At 43.5% G+C, this 16,635-nt stretch overlaps 1 protein-coding gene across 2 annotated transcripts in view; it reads right to left on the reverse strand.

Moving 5' to 3' along the window:
- LOC132005466 (zinc finger protein 93-like) overlaps nucleotides 1-16,635 on the reverse strand; it is a 95,324-nt gene that overhangs the window by 22,903 nt on the left and 55,786 nt on the right. For both annotated transcript variants that reach the window (XM_059382635.1, XM_059382637.1), the window contains exons 5-8: nucleotides 12,093-12,176; nucleotides 9,841-9,899; nucleotides 7,752-7,878; nucleotides 7,162-7,257 (exon numbers count right to left, since the gene is read on the reverse strand). In XM_059382635.1, coding sequence (XP_059238618.1) covers nucleotides 7,162-7,257; nucleotides 7,752-7,878; nucleotides 9,841-9,899; nucleotides 12,093-12,176 — 366 coding nt within the window. The remainder of the gene's footprint in view (nucleotides 1-7,161; nucleotides 7,258-7,751; nucleotides 7,879-9,840; nucleotides 9,900-12,092; nucleotides 12,177-16,635) is intronic.

The raw sequence follows: 16,635 nt of genomic DNA on the forward strand, positions 1-16,635 counted from the left end.
CTATCTGCCATCTTCCATGTGGCCTCTTCTCTCCGTTCACTTGGGAGTCTGTCCTGTCACTCCTCAGCCCAATGTCTGGGGCATTCAGGAGGACCTGACAGTTGCCTAGTAGTGCTCATGACAGGACAAATGAGTCTAGGATCCTCCTGCTCCACAGCCGTTGCTTCCCGTGGTGAATCCTTATTGTTTTAATTCTCTAACAACTCATGTGGATTTTAGAAAGTTAGTACACAAACCAAACCATAAAACTTAGTTTTGTTTCTACACAACGAAGAGCAATTCCCAAAACAGGATCATACATTAAGAGCAACAAACCACCCAACCCAAATTCACCACGGCCACCGTATTCATGGAAAAAACTCCCTCCTTGACAACAAATGCAGTGCATTTTGTAGCTTGGACCTCACTGCATCCGTGGTCTTTATCAATTTCAAGTTTCCCCTGCATTAGTACTAGTACCCATGTCTTCATCAGGCTATATGATCACTTGTTTCAACTTAGGCTTCCTCCTTAATATTGACTTTGTGTAAAATGAGTACCGTTATTAAAGTTGGTTGCACTTTCTGGTCTTCCCAAAAGAATCCACTTACACAGAAAAGCCTTCCTGACACATGTGGCCATTATTACACACTCTGTAATGGTGAGACATGAGAGAGAACACACTGTAGGGAAATAGACTTAAGAAGCTCTCACAGAAATAACTGTTCTTCCATGTACCCCCTGGGCTGCTCAGTCTATGAGGACCACAGGCTCTTCTTCATCTACCAATTTACTTCCTCACACTACTGTGTAGATGCTTGTCTTTCCCCTGCTCTCTCCCTTCTACCACTATGCACCTGTATCTCCACTGTGATACAGGTCAGTTTGCTTTCCTAGGATTTTTTCCTACTACTAATACTTAGGATTAGCTTATTTTGCACAGTTGGTTTACTTTGTTTGCCTGCACCCTCTTAACACACTACTTTAACCTATAAAGGCATATGCTTCTCGCTATCTATCTTGCTTTCTTTTAAATGTTCCATTAGTTCAGGTGTAAAACATGGGGACTGGACCACTCTATAGGTTCTATTCTGCTCACTACCAAGTAGCTACCATCTGGCACCATAAAATGTTGTCATTATACCACTGAACGAGTTCACTATATTCTGTTTTCCCCATGACTCATTATAACACAACTGGAAGCATGTGCTTCCCATTCCCATTTCCTCATGCTGCCCATCATCCTTCTCCATTCCACACTGGTTACAGTCAGGTTACTCTCTGCATTTATGGGTCTGATTCTTCTTCTTTCATTGTGTCTTGTCATGTGTGACAACATGGTTTGAACCACAGAGTATTCTGCGATGTCAAGTAACACAAAGACATATCATATATATTCACTTAAGTGTATAATCAAAACAACAATGTAAGTGAACAAACAAGAAACACACTCATGGGGGCGCCTGGGTGGCTCAGTGGGTTAAAGCCTCTGCCTTCGGCTCAGGTCATGATCCCAGGGTCCTGGGATCGAGCCCCGCATGGGGCTGTCCGCTCTGCGGATAGCCTGCTTCCTCCTCTCTCTCTTTCTACCTGCCTCTCTGCCTACTTGTGATCTGTCTGTCAAATAAATAAATAAAATCTTTAAAAAAAAAAAAAGAAACACACTCATGAATATCTATTTTGTTTTGAATAAAATCCATGGATAATCCCAAGAGTATGAAAAGCCCAACATGACACATTCTAAACTGTGACCAGGTGGCCTGTAACCATTTCCCAATCTGGGCAGACGACAGGAGGTTCCCAGGTCAAAGTCTAAGCATCTTATGACTCATGACACAGCAAACATCATAAACGTCTTCATCACACGAATTCCACTGGCCAGCTGCACACCCACAACTGATACCGCGAGATGCTACACATGCGGTGGGTTTGAATCACTTCTGTGGGATTCTGAGCACAGGAAACCCTAGTATCATCAAGGAAAATCCAATGTATCTACCCGGTCCTTTCTCACAGAAAGAAACATCTGTTTTCCTGTACAATAAACAAACTCATCTGCCCTCTACCCAAGAGCCAGATGCGTTCACTATATTCCCAAGCTTTTTTATACACAAACGTGTGGAATGGCAAGTATTACTAAAACATCAAACAAGGAAATGCTCATGCAGATCACAACATCACCACATGACTTCAAGGAATAGTGACAAGACTGTATGAGGCACATATATGAATGTATGATTCAGGGAAGGTATCCACAACAGCAATCAATACATTTTCCTTCATGATCTTTTCCTGCTCACCTGGCAATGATATACAGTCCCATGAAGGGTAGGTCACAAAGTCAATGGACCTGGAAAGTTTGACTTTAAGATGCTTTCAACCATCGGCCATAGGGCCACTTGTGAAGGTCTGGAAGAACCCGAAGATGAACACTGTGCCACCATACACACATCCCTGGCCACTCTGTCAACCTAACAAAGAAGTGTGCATCCAATGTCATGGCAGAAATCTTTCACCCAAAAGCTGTCAGTGTGCGTCGGACTCCATTACAGACAATGTACAGTGAGTTGCCTATGCTCCCCTGTTTGGCGATAAAAGCTGTAGAACTTATCCTATCTCCAGTGAAGTAAAGAGCGACAGTGGTGTAACATCTATCAGGTTGCCACGATTGCATGGACAGCCTGCACCACAAAGATTATGGCAACTGCCCAGCTCCTGGAGGCATGTCTGCTGTGGGAAAAGAGGAATAATCATTGATCTGAGCACAGAGGCCCCATGGAAGATCTCTGACATCACAACTGGCATTGGGTGAGTGGTCCTGGGAGACTGCTAACACCACTAGAGGAGGAAGACACAGAGATAAAACAACAGAGAAGTCTGATACAAGATCATGGCCATGGGAATCTATATCAAGATATGACTTGTGTAGGGAAGCCTGGGTGGCTCAGTCAGTTAAGCTTCTGCCTAAAAACTGGGTCCTGATGCAGGTCTTGGGAAAGAGCCCTACCTGGGGCTCCCTGCTCAGTGGGGATTCTGCTGGTCTCTCTGCCTCTGGCCCTCCCCTAACTTCTATTTATTTTCTCCCTCTCTCAAATGAAGAAAAAATTTTAAAATGATTTGTGTAAGCAAATAAAAAGAAAGCATAATACAAATTTTCAGAATACATTTCACTTTATTAGCCAAGTGGGGAAATAAAAATAGAAAGAAACCAGAGTATGTTAATTTCTAATACGTATCTGGCTAAAATTTTAAACATAATGATGTGTTCAGAGAAACACAAGGGATTCTATCTCTGTGGTATGGTTTAAAAAATTTTTCATAAGATCAAGAGAATTAGAAAAATATATTTACTAGTATCTGAAACATTCCTTTGCACAGTGTATACAATGTCTGTCTCACAGTTACTGATGCTGTATTTGCTATTAATGTATTCAATGTTCTAGAGTTTATGGGTTAGTGATAATACTATTGTCCTCTCACTCAAAGAAATCATGTAGATAAAGGAAGGTATAGGTAACCTCTCACTATTGGTCGAGTCGGGGTTTGAACCTGGGTGCCTACATAGGAACAGGAAGCACATAGTACATATGCCTTCTAGAAGGTGACCCATGTTTGGATTGTTCCTTTTCTCTTTGACACTCAGTGGTTCACCCAGCAGTCCTCACACAGAACAGCTTCCATGAAGGAACACTTCAAAGTGAACATTCCAGCCCACACCACACATAGGTAGCCTGAGTGGTTTCCTGGTTGAATACTCAGATGTAGACACAAAGGTCAGGCATCCAAGGTACAACACAGGAAAGGCCCAACACACAACAGTCCACTTTCATGCCTGGAGAACCAAGACTACACACCTGTGTATCTCACTACATTACACATGGGCTACTACCTTTCCCAAAGAACACAACTATGAATGTGTCCCAAGATACAGGTTCTCAAGGTCTAGTCCCTACACAGCCACCTGAGATGGGGTAATGACGGAAAGGTTGGTGGCTGCCCCCAGAGCGACTGACATGGTAATGTAAGCCTGGGCACAGCGATCCAAGATTTACAAGTGCTCCTGGTGATTCTGACCCGGGACAATTTGCACAACCTCTGCAGGAACCAAGTCACAGGTCAATCCTGAGTTATCCCCACAGAAGGCACTCTCAGAAACCCTCGGTGCTTGTGGTCATGTTACTGTCTGGACACACATACACCACATGCACAACACACAACATACACAACACACATTTCCTTTATTCATTACTAAACCTGACTCCTTTTCACATGCCTGACACAGGAAACAGAGAGGGAATCAGGGCACCTGTAGAGGCAGTGTGGAGGATACTCAGGTGAGCTCCTGCTCAAACAAGGAGAGACGACAGAGCTGAAGGCAAAGAGAGGTGGGGATCACTCGTTGTACAGTAGTGACTCCTCTTCCTGAAACTGGGAAAGAACAGGAAAGCAGACTTGACAAATGCCCGGGTCAAGTGTGACAGAACCCAGGAATTGCTATTATTAGTGTTCTCCTGAAGAAAAAAACAAGTCTATAATCCTGGGTCCTTAGACTGTTTTTTTTTTTAAATTCCCAAATACCACTACAAGATCACAACACATTCAAAGAAAAAGAAAAATATGTTCCAATCAGAGGAACAAAACAAATCTCCAAAACTGGCCCTAAATTAATAAAGACCCATACATTGCAAAAAAAAAAAAAAAAAAAACCAAAACAAACGAAAACCAGATCAAACCAAAAACAAAACAACAACAACAACAACAAAGTGCAAGCACTTCAAATTATAATGATAAAAATCTGGGTGGAGGAAAAAGAGAAGACTACAGGTAACTAAACTTTTATCTGGAAAAAGCATGACCAAAATGTAAACCCAGAGAGACATAACGTGTAACATCCAGGAACCAGAAACTGAGTCCCAGAGTACAATTACTGAATTTAAAAATAAACTAAGGGATCAGCAACAGACTTGATGAAGCAGAGAAAGAATCAGAACTCTTAAAGACAATTTTTCTAAATTCTCTACTGAGGGGACCAAAAAAATAGGTGGAAAAGGACGGAGTCTGAGGGACTCATGGGATACCAACAAAGTGGTCCAATATGCTCATTAAGGGGACCCCATAAGAAGATGAGGGTGACCTCTGTGGACACAAGAGACAATTCAAGCTTGCTAAAAATTTTTTTTTTTAAGATTTTATTTATTTATTTGACAGAGAGATCATGAGTAGGCAGAGAGGCAGGCAGAGAGAGAGGAGGAAGCAGGCTCCCTGCTGAGCAGAGAGCCCAATGTGGGGCTTGATCCCAGGACCCTGACCATGACCTGAGCCAAAGGCAGAGGCTTTAACCCACTGAGACACCCAGACGCCCCCCCCCCCTTTTTTTAAGATTTCAAGCTTGCTAAAAATTCTAAGTAGCATAAATGTCAAGACATGAACCAGTGACAGATTGTAATTAACCCATCAAACACCACAGATGAAAAGAGACTTTTGAAACAGAATGGCAAATGCACTTCACCTTGTGCAAGAGCTCCTAGAAGAGCAGTAGTGGGATCCCAGCAGTCCCAACAAGAATGGGGCCAGCATAATGTACTCAGCTACTGAAAGATTGAAAAATAATCACCAACAATACTTTACTGGGCACTCTTTTCCACAGATGTAGAAATGAGGACATTCCCAAGTAAAGACCCTTCTCCGTTTACCAGTAGACCTGTACTACAAGAACCATTAAAGGAACGCTCTCTCAATGAAATAAAAGGATTCTACCCAGAAACTGAACCAGATGGGATCCTAAAGTTCTCCGCTAAATATAAGTATTTACACAGTTAAACAAACTTGTAGTGCTAGAATTACCTAGGTCACATTTATTTCTGCAACAGAATTTTGTTTTTTAAAAAGTATAAAAATCATTCATATAGGTCATAAACTACACAACATAAATGTTAGAATTTGTGACATCAGTTAACAAAGTGGGTGCAGGGGTGGAGACAGGAAGAAGTGTTTTGTGTGCAATTCACAATATTGAGATTCAAAAGCTTTGTTTTACCTCTAAGTTGTTTTAAGGAATCTCTAAGGTAACCACAATGAAAATACTCACAGGAGACACAAAAGTTAATGAGGAAGGTACCAAGGCACACCATAGTGTAATATAATTAAAGATAAAATAAATCTTTCTTATTTCCTACCAAAACATGATACACAGGTGTAAGGTGTTTCAAAGTAACTTTCAATTCCAGAAACTCCTTTCTCTCATGCCGAAAGAAAACAATTCACCCACAAATACATGATGAAATTAATTCTGTGTTGATATCAACTCACCTAGACATAGTATAACATTCACTCACCACTCCCCAGGGAGAGAAATTAACAGTAAGAATCAGAGCATGTATGAATGATACACAAACACAATCAAATACACGTAATTTTATTGACAAAAGCATAAAATTTATCCTTTTTTGACTTACATAGTAAGTGAGACTTTCTTATAGGTTCCAAGCTCGGAGTTCTAAATGTGCTAGTCCCCCAATAACATTATTTATGTGAGAAGGCTAGGAAACAGAGACCTTGAATTATTTCACCATTGAGGAATGAACAGAAAGGGGAAATAGAACTGCACATTGTCTCATTTTAGGGAGGTGGTTTGTTATCTGATGCAGTTACTAAATGTCAATTTTGTAAGAATAAGATTAAAGCCTCCCTAACATTAGAAAGCATAAACCAGAAAACATTAGAAATCTTGTCTCTCTACTGCTCTGGGAATTTCTGCACCGAAACCCAGTGTGCGTACAACTACCCTAACCTACTTGTCTCATGATGAAAACCAGAACTAACAAAGGCCAAAACATACAGGTCCTCAGAAATAGGATGACTTCCCCAGGGCCCTCAAAGAAATGGAGAAGCTCTCAGACTGAGGGGGCCTTCCCCCTCCAAGGAGAGTCTCCTGGTCCTCCCTGTGGATGTGGCAGACCATCACTGGAACTGAAGGAGAATCCCTAGAGGATGCAAGACCTTGATAATGTGGGAGAGTAGATGTCCCTCTGGGAGCATGAGAGAAATAAAACCGGGCATGAGAGAAATAAAATCAACTGATTTTCATTCAAGGACAGCTAGTGGAACCACAGCTTAAGATCTATGTTCCTCCTTCAGACTTGGACCTCCCCTCTGTCATCTGCCTCATTCATTCCCACCTACCTGGATGGAAACCTCCAGTCTCCTTTCTCTTCATATCCCAGAGCTGCTTCTCTTGCTCCAAAAAAGTGATCAGGTCTGGCTTTGACACAGTGAGACCTGTTTACAAGGAAAAAGGAAAATGAGTATTGCCAGAGATTCTAACTTTCCATCCGGATTGTGTTCAGCACAGAAGAGAGGATACTGTACAATTCTAGAAAATGGTTTCCAAAAGCTGTTGCCCAACAGTCCCTTTAGAACACAGAGGAGGCATTTCAATATTCACATCCTGACCTCCACTTTCAAGCAATAGACATAGTAAGAAAGGGAAATTTCAGTTTAACATGTGAGCAGCACCATTCTCTGCCACTAAGTGTTTAGAATTGAAACTCTTGTACAGAAGTGGGGTATTACCTTGAGAAGCTAAAGATGAAAAGGACACATGATGATGACTTTTCTCTACATGTACAAACCCCTCCTTCCTCTCCTCTCTGTCTGGATCTGAATTCCAGTTATTCAAACAGGAATTGTCCAAAAGACAATCTTCACAGGAAGGAGAAAGAAAACCACAATCTTCCCTGTGGTTCAGGGAATCTGGAAGGAGTCTCCCTCACCCAAGAAGCAGAGGTGTCCGTAGTTCTCCAACATCACATCCCTGTAGAGTTGCCGCTGAGTGTGGGTCAGGCATCCCCACTCCTCCTGAGAGAGTTCTATGACCACATCCCTGAAGGTCAGCTGTCCCTGCAATAAATACCACAGTCACTAAGTGGCCACTGACACACTTCACGAAGGTTCCTAACATGGAAGTGGGAGTTAATGTCACCAGCTAAACCCAAGACCTGACTTTCTCCACTCCAGGAGATGAGTGTGGAATAAAAGAAAAACCCATGAGACAGAGGGCAGGACTGATTGACCACCTCTACTCCCAGAAGTCAACCCTACCAACTACAGAGAGGTGAGAGCGCTCCTTGTCCAGTGCACTGTTGGGAAGCAGGAGAAGAACCAATGTTCCAGAAGGAATTATGAGTTATTTCTGATGTGAAATATTGGGGTGCAGGAGTGAATGATGAAGAAACAATTCCTGAGATGTCTTTGGTGTCAAAGCTGTGGTCTTCCTGATGATGCACAGGCACAGGCCCCATGGGTCAGAGGCATTGCACTGGGGTGTGAGCAGGAACTCAGTCTGCACTAAAATGGTGAGTGGCTCAGGAGTGCAGTCATCATGAAGGAAGCTGAAAGCAAGGTTCCCAGGACCTTGAGGGCCCAGCTGGTGTGATGATGAGATCACTGTTGAGTGAAACCTTGGACAGAAGATCCTGCAGATCTGTATCAGTGGGGACATGCATGGAGGAATATGGCCAACATGCATTTGGGGAGAAGAGGTAAAGAAAAGTAATCTCAGTACCAAGGCGCACCCAAGGCCACACCATCACTAGTTTTGTGTGTGTGTGTGGTCTGAAAACAGGAATTCAGAATACCAATCTCATGAAAACAAATGATATATATACAGTTCAATCACCTACAGTCTCTGTAGGAGCTGCTTTGAGGCAAGCGGGCTTGAGCAAAGGCATGGAAAATGGCCCCCAGAAACCCCCCTGCTAAACCCAGACAGGTCCATCAGGGCCTCACCTCAAAGGAGCCACAGGCCTGAACTAACCAATGAACTACTGACAACGAGGGACACTGCCCTGAAGAGGAAAACTTCCCTGAGCCCCCTAACTCCTCACCTTTCCTCACTAAAAATAGCCCCCACCACATACACTGCTACTTATACAGAGCCTCTCTCTCCTCTGCCACCTGCCTCCCGCAGGATATTCTGTGAACTGCAAAGAGCGCTTCTGCCTCAGGTGAACTCTTCAAGGCCACGTGACTTCCTCCACCCAATCATGGACCCCCCCCCCCCCCCCCACTGGCAGAGACACAACGTTTAGACAATGGAGCCTCCATTTCTCCTCCGAGGCAGCATAATCTTAATTAGATTCATTTACACTTTAGTGCAAGGGCCAGGGAGAGGAAGAGGCTCTCAAGCCAATTCCCAGCTAAGCCTGCAACCAAAGGGCGAGCTCATCCCGGGACCCTGAGATCAAGGTCAAAGGGGAAATCAACAATCTTGAGGTTTAACTGACTGAGCCCCCAGGTTCCCCTCTTGTGTATTTTACATAAAATACCTACTTCACATTCTAAAGAGCAAGTCTCAAAACCTCCCCCTTCCCATACTTTCTCTCAGGGAACATCTAGAGTTATTCTGGACACAACTCCATCGAGTTTATTTCTCAATTTCCTGACCCCTGGGCTACATAGCGCTGAGAAAAGCAAGCACAAGGGACCTAAAGGAGAAAGGTTTTTCTCTCACTGACCGCCCTGGACCAGACCTCAGCAGCAGCAGCAATCTCAGACTTAAGCCCCCCACCCACACCCCCACGCACGGCTATCACTCAGAAACTACTTTCAGTGCTTCCAGGACTTTAACTCCCAGTGACAGCTGCTGCTGTAAGGCAGGTTGGAGACTTGGGAGAAGACTCTGGGATACAGAGAAGGGCTCTGAAGACCTGGCCTTGAAAATCACTTCTGATAAGATCTTCAAATCAGGTGAAAACAGAAGGGAGAAACATCAGAACTACAGAAGCCAACATTTGCAATTTCTAAAAGCGAGGAATTTCCGGAGGAAAACATGACATGGCCTCTCCTGGATACCAGGCTTACCTGAGAACTAGCCATTTCTCCTTTCCCTTCGTCCTCTGGATTTCTTTCCCACAAGGTATCTGCGGAGAGATCACAGCAGCATCAGGAGAAAATGTCCTTAAGGCCACTAACAGAGCCTGTGCATCTGGAAACTGTTCTAGGACCGGGCTGGATGCTGGCCGCGGAACTGTGCAGCACTGGGAGACCTTGAGGATTGGAGATTATTTAACACCAGCGGGCTCAGAGGATTGTGACCGTTCTCCCAGGGTCTGAGCCCAGGACAAAGAGGGAAGTTTAAGCACTTTTACTTCCGCATCTGTGCCATTCTTGTGGTCACGGCCGGCAGGATAGGGGGGAAAACCCGGAATGGGCTCAGAGCTGGAACTGGGATTCTCTGCTGGATGAGTCAGCTGTCTGAGAAAACGGATTTCTCTTATCAAAACTGCTTCCCTGAAGGCAGGACACTGAAATGCAGAAATAGCCCAAATTCCTAGTCCTTTGTGTCAGGAGCTATTCAAATGAGCTCCTAAGGAGAGACTAATCTTTGGCTTTTCCTTCTCAGCTTTCAGGGGACCTAGCCTCCTCGGGATTGCCCAGGGCGCTGCATGGGCCTGACCCTCCCAGACTCCCAAAGCAGAGACCTGTTAACTCCCAGTGGACCAAAGCCGCTCTCCACTGTCAGAAAAAAAATTAAAAATATAAGGAAATAACCCCATACCCCTGCCTCACTGAGGATCTCCTGCCGCCCTTAAGTAACTACTACACTGTTGTTTCCACCAAATGGATGGACAGACTCTGAGGGGGAGGGGCAGCAGCTAAGATCCTTCTTGAAACTGCACAAGTGATTGTTATGCCCGAGTTTTCACATCTGAGACACCACCAAAGACACCGATGCAATCGCACCAGGGTTTATTTGACATGCTTAAGCTTGGGCCCAAGTATACCAGACACAGCCAAGTAGGGACTTGGACCCTGAACCAGTTTACAGTCAGAGTTTTTAAAGGCAGAGTAGGGGTGGACTAGGCGGTTGGTGAGGACAAAGGGGGTATTCAGAAGGGCTATCAGGGTAAAGAAGACAGATGGGATATTGGAGGCCTCAATATTATCAAGCAAAGGTGGTTTTTCCCTCTGAGGCACTAACATGAAGACAACTGGGAGTTTCCTGGTAGATGTCACATTCCTCCTATCAAGAGTCCCTGTTAATGAGATTTAGGTTTAGAAGAAACTTAACTTTCTTTGTTGTAAATCTCTAGGATAATTGTAAACCGAGGAAGACTCTGGTCTTGCAGGATTGTGATTTCTGCAAGTTAACTATTTGTTCACACATATCATCAAGAGGAAGAGAGTGAGTGGAGAGGGAGTGCAAGGTGCCAGCTTTTGCTTTGTCAAGATGGCTGTACTAACCTCAGGGCTAGACCCGAGTGGGTATGGTCTTGTTTTTCTCAGCCTCCATAGTGATGCTCAACAGCAGCTGGGAAGGAGAGCACACAAAGCAGGGAAACCAAGGCTGTGGTTGTGACCACATTTAGCTCCATAGCTTTCCAATGATCAGTCTGGTGACACCTCCTCCCTCTTTCTGCCACACAGAGGGAGGCACGCTTACAAATGATGTTTTCCCTTATCAATGCAAAGTCTCACAAAGGGAAACATTCTGGTTTCAGAGCTTTTCCTTTACCCTTCTTTTAAAATACCAGTGTAATATAATCCTTAGATCAGAGATGTATTTTAGGGGGACAAAATGTCCCCTTCATTAGGTAAATGTTTCTTTTCATATGTAACTCCAAAACAGTATTCCAAACTGAAGGTACTTTTACCATACCATCAGCAATATAGGAGAACTCGGATTCCTCAACATTCTCCATGAAATCTCATCTTTTAGCCTTTTTTTGTTATTTTACCCATTCTAAAAAATACCGAAAAGTTTCTCACTGAACATATGAAGTGGTCTTCCTACAGTTGTCCTGGTGACTGAAATGGAAACCACTTCAAAGCATCAAGCTGAACAGAAATGAAAATGGCTGCATTAATGCTTCAGGGAGACTCGATCTCAAACTAAATGACACTTTGCCTCTCCCCTCCAAACCTCCCCTCTGCAAACCTCCCCTCACCCCTTCTCAGCCCTTCTTTGTTTCAGGAACCTGGTTCCGCCCTGACAACATGGTGAACAGGGCAGGAAGCATAGACAAAATTCCTGCTGAAACTGGTGACATTCTCTATTACCCTACAAACCCCAGCCCCGTCCTCTGGGTGCGCTGCAGGTTTGCCGGCCCGACCTGCTGAGGCTTCCTCTGCCAGCGAAGTGAAGAAGCTGCTGTTCCTCTTGATCCCCAGCTCCGTGTTCACGTTAGATCTGGGGTCTGAATCACAGAAATCAGGTCATTCAGCAGAAGAGAATTTAGGAGAGAAAAAGTTGTTTTTCTTGCTCCATTCTGAGTTCTTTGGCCTGTTAATTAAAATGATATAAGACAGTTTAAGGAAACTAAAAAAAAAATCTTAATTATGGGAAATTGAAAAACATGAGGCTCAGAGACAGGTGACTGGAGCTTCTGTGCCACTGTGACAGGTTGAGGAAGAAGGATGTAGAATTTCAAACAGGGGACATATATTCGCAGGAAAGAGGAAATGCATGTCAACAATGGTTTGCCAATCCGTTGGGGCAACTTTCCATGATCTTCAAAGTTAATGTCTGGTATCATCTCTCTGTAGAAAAGACATTAGGGCTCAAAAACTATGGCCAAGAAAGAATTCTTAATCCATCTCTGTTGTAAGAATGTGGTTTTAACTAAAGTCAGAAGACAGGACCTGTGGGCAGAAAGAGCTGCCCTGGGGTCATGAGAAGTGGCTCATTATATACTTTCAAGTGGCAAGGTGGTTTTGGATAGTTTAAGCCTCCCAGGTATTTTGGAAACAAGGTTTCCAACACCTTGAGGGAACTAGCTATTCTTAGGAAAGCTTCTTTCTTACTGCTTAGTAAAATCTCAGTCCTGAGACCCAACAGATTTATATCTGTGGGCCATAAGCTTGGAATATGATGGCAAATAGCTATTTTGTGGGGCAGATATAACAAAAGCTTCCAAAGGAATTTTTATATGTTAAAGGAGACTTACAGGATCCTGGGATTGGGCTAAAATTATCTATTGCCCTTGGTAAAATATTAAGCTGGGAGTTGAGTCCCTGGAGGAAGGTCACTCTGCCTGTTTCAAGGACTTGTCAGGAGGTGCAATAAATTTTCTTCTGCCTTTGTTACCGACAATATTCCCCACCCCCCAGAACAGTTTCTACCCTTAAATAATCACAAACTTGGCCTACATAAGTTCAGCAAGAATAATGACTCATCATAAAGTTCTTCTAGAATCTGCTTTGCTGTAACTTCTTAGAAGGAATTTCTAGGGTGAACTACTAGTAGCCTTTCCAGACCAGAAGTCAAGTATTTGCCATCAGACATGCCTGTAGGCCCTGTAGATGTGGGCAGATCCCTATTCACAAGCTCCCCAATACACCCTGAGGTTCCTATACCTGCCAGGGAAGTGACAACATCTATCCTGGTGAGGCTGCTGGAAAATCTGAAAGCAAGGAATCAGGCCAACATTTCCAAGGGGCTTTAGGGCTCCAGGGTTTGTAAGTCGACCTCGGTTCTTTAGAACCATTCAGTCCTACCTGAGTCCATACATGTCTCACAAATAAGACACTCCAATCGAAGCCTTGGTAAAATAACCAGTGTTTCCAGTGGTTTCCCCTTAGGAGAACATTCTATTGAACTTAAGCAAATGACTGTGACCGCATTGGTAGAAAGAATACTTACTGAGACTTTTTGAGTATCAGAGGGTTCCAGTGGAGAGAAAAGTTAAATGCTTCCTTTTGTTCACAAGTCAATACTTTACTGCATTCTTTTTAAGTCACAGATATCGTAAGAGAAAGCTTCCTTAATCTGGAAGAGCAAACTTTAACCCACTGAGCCACCCAGGCGCCCCTGGAAGAGCAAACTTTAGAGAACCAGTGATGTGTCAAGAGGCACAAAACTATCATTATCTTCTTAGTTCATGTAGTCCCATGTTACTAATTCGTGTTTAATTTGAATGCAGTTTTTTTAGTTAGTTCTGGAAATTCTTACCCATTTCAGTTGTGACCTTACAGATATTGAATACCTGTATTTTTCCTAAAAGTCCTTTTTAGGAACCTCCTTGCAGATGAAATTTATTTTTCAAGATAACACAATTAGAAAGCACAAGAACTCATAAATGGACACTGTTAATGATTTGGTAAGAGTTCATTATGATAATTAACAAGGAAATCATCCCTTCTGTGACACAGAACACTTCATAATGACCTTATAAACAGAGATAACACACCGAACAAACAAGCCTAGTTAGTCAACAAGACTTCGTTTAGGATTTAAATCTTGGAGGAGTTTGTAAAACCTTAGAAAGTTTTCAAGCCCTGGACTAAATAGGATTAGGAATTCTTAAAGCCCTGATAAAGGCAAAACAGAGAAAATTGTTTTTCCAGGCAGGGAAAGAGAAAAACAAATGTTCACATTTTCTAGTCAAGAGCAGAACAACAGGGTGGCTGGGGGCCTGGGTGGCTCAGTGGGTTAAAGCCTCTGCCTTTGGCTCAGGTCATGATCCCTGGGGTCCTGGGATTAAGCCCTGAGTTGAGCAGGCTGCTCAGCAGGGAGCATGCTTCCCCCTCTCCCACTGTCTGCCTCTCTACCTACTGGTGATCTCTGTCAAAGAAATAAATAAAATCTTTAAAAAAAAAAAAAAAAGCAGACCAACAATTAAAGAAATTTTTGACTTTTAAAACAGAAGGAAAACACACTTTTAATCTTTACTAATGCATTATAAAATCCATGCATTTCAGTGTTAGTCTGTTCTGACCACACCTAAAATTCCTTTCCAAAGATTTCCCTTCAAAACCTTCTACAATTTTCCTTTGCATTCAGATTTTTCCCAGGCCCCTTTTCTCCAAAGAACCAGTCTCACTTAGGACAAAAGTAACAGGGTGCCTAGGTGGCTCAGTAGGTTAAGCCTCTGCCTCTGGCTCAGGACATTGTCTCAGAGTCCTGGGATTGACTCTTGCATCAGGCTGCCTGCTCAGGGAGCCTGCTTTCCCTCTCTCCCCCTGCCTGCTTCTCTGCCTACTTGTGATCTCTCTGTCAAATTAAGTAAATAAAATATTTTTCAAAAAGGACAAAAGTACCTTCTTTTACCTTCAAGAAAAATGTATTCCCATTCCTTGTCTTCCTTGTACATAGAGTTGCTTTTCTTATTTCTATCAGTCTTAATTACATGTAGCAGCATTTTAACTCTTCAAAACCTTAGTCTTGGGCACCTGGGTGGCTCAGTGGGTTAAGCCGCTGCCTTCGGCTCAGGTCATGATCTCTGGGTCCTAGGATCGAGTCCCACATCGGGCTCTCTGCTCGCCAGGGAGCCTCCTTCCTCCTCTCTCTCTCTCTGCCTGCCTCTATACCCACTTGTGATCTCTGTCAAATAAATAAATAAAATCTTAAAAAAAAAAACAAAACACCTTAGTCTCCAGCAAAGACTAAGTAGTAATCAACAGTGAACTGTTACACCAGAACTCTTTGGATGGCAAACTTATTAATCAGTTAAGTACAAAGAATCTTTACTGACAGATTCAAATATTCTTTGTTCCTTTGCAGTAAGAAGTCGAAACCACAGGGGCACCTGGGTGACTGTCTTTAATAAAGAGTCTGCCTTTGGCTCTGGTTGTGATCCCAGGGTCCTGGGATGGAACTCCAAATTGGGCTACCTACTTGCTGGGATGCCTGCCTCTCCCTCTTGAACTCTCCCAATCCCCACCCCACTTGTGCTCCCTCTCTTGCCATGTCTGTTTGTGTCAAGTTAAGTCTTTAAAAGCAAGAAAAAGTCAAAAGCACAGATCTACATTCAGTACTCAATGCTTTAGTATTTTATCTCCTTTGAAATCAACTAGATAGATGTCCAATAAATTCAATCCCATTTATCATCCAAGCAAAACTTTAAAAGTTTCAGGTTACTGAAGACTGAAAGCTTTCTTAACAATGGCCCGTGAAAACTTTGAGACAGACAAGGTTAACCATCATTTCAAGTCATCCTTTTGCTACCAAACTGCAAAAGTATATATAGCATGAGCTTATTTGACCTTCAGCAAAACCCAATAGGATAAAAGTTTCACATTTAATGCCAATAATCTTAAAGACATGTCTACCTTAATTAAACCAACAAAGTACCTCCCCATTGCTGATTTTTACCTGGAACATTGATGGGGAAATCTGAACCGCGCAGTGCCAAGTCCCTGGAGTGGTCTTCTTTGCTCCTCACTAGGAAGAGGAGGAGGAGGAGGAGGAGCCAGTGGTGCTGGAGGCAGGGAGGCCAGTAGAGGAGCCAGTAATGCAGGCCCCACCCAAGGTGGTGCAGAAATGGGAGGAGGATGGGAGGAAGTGCTCCCAGAAAGCAGACAGAGGGTTTCCAGTTCTCAAGATCATCCACTTGGCCAGAGATTCAAGCGCTGTGTGTTTTCCACCAACAAGGGGAATTAGGCAGTCCATGACAGGCCAGAGATGACAGGGAATTTCCCCAAAACAAAGGGCGTTTCTGCAGCTGTTTGGGAATGCCATTAAGATATTCCATCCTGAGGGAGACTAACCACAGCTGGCTCCAGTCAGAGCCATTACAATGGGCCATGAGTGAGGGAGAAGCCCCCATATCTATTAGGAGGAGGAAGAGTGAGAGAGAGAGTCAGAGCCCCCTTCGTCCATGATGGCCCCTTTCCTCCCATAACCTCGGTTTATTTGGAGGCGGCCTATTTAGAGAA

The sequence above is a fragment of the Mustela nigripes genome, chromosome 17 (genome assembly GCF_022355385.1).
Source record: "Mustela nigripes isolate SB6536 chromosome 17, MUSNIG.SB6536, whole genome shotgun sequence".
NCBI classification, from domain to species: Eukaryota; Metazoa; Chordata; class Mammalia; order Carnivora; family Mustelidae; genus Mustela; species Mustela nigripes.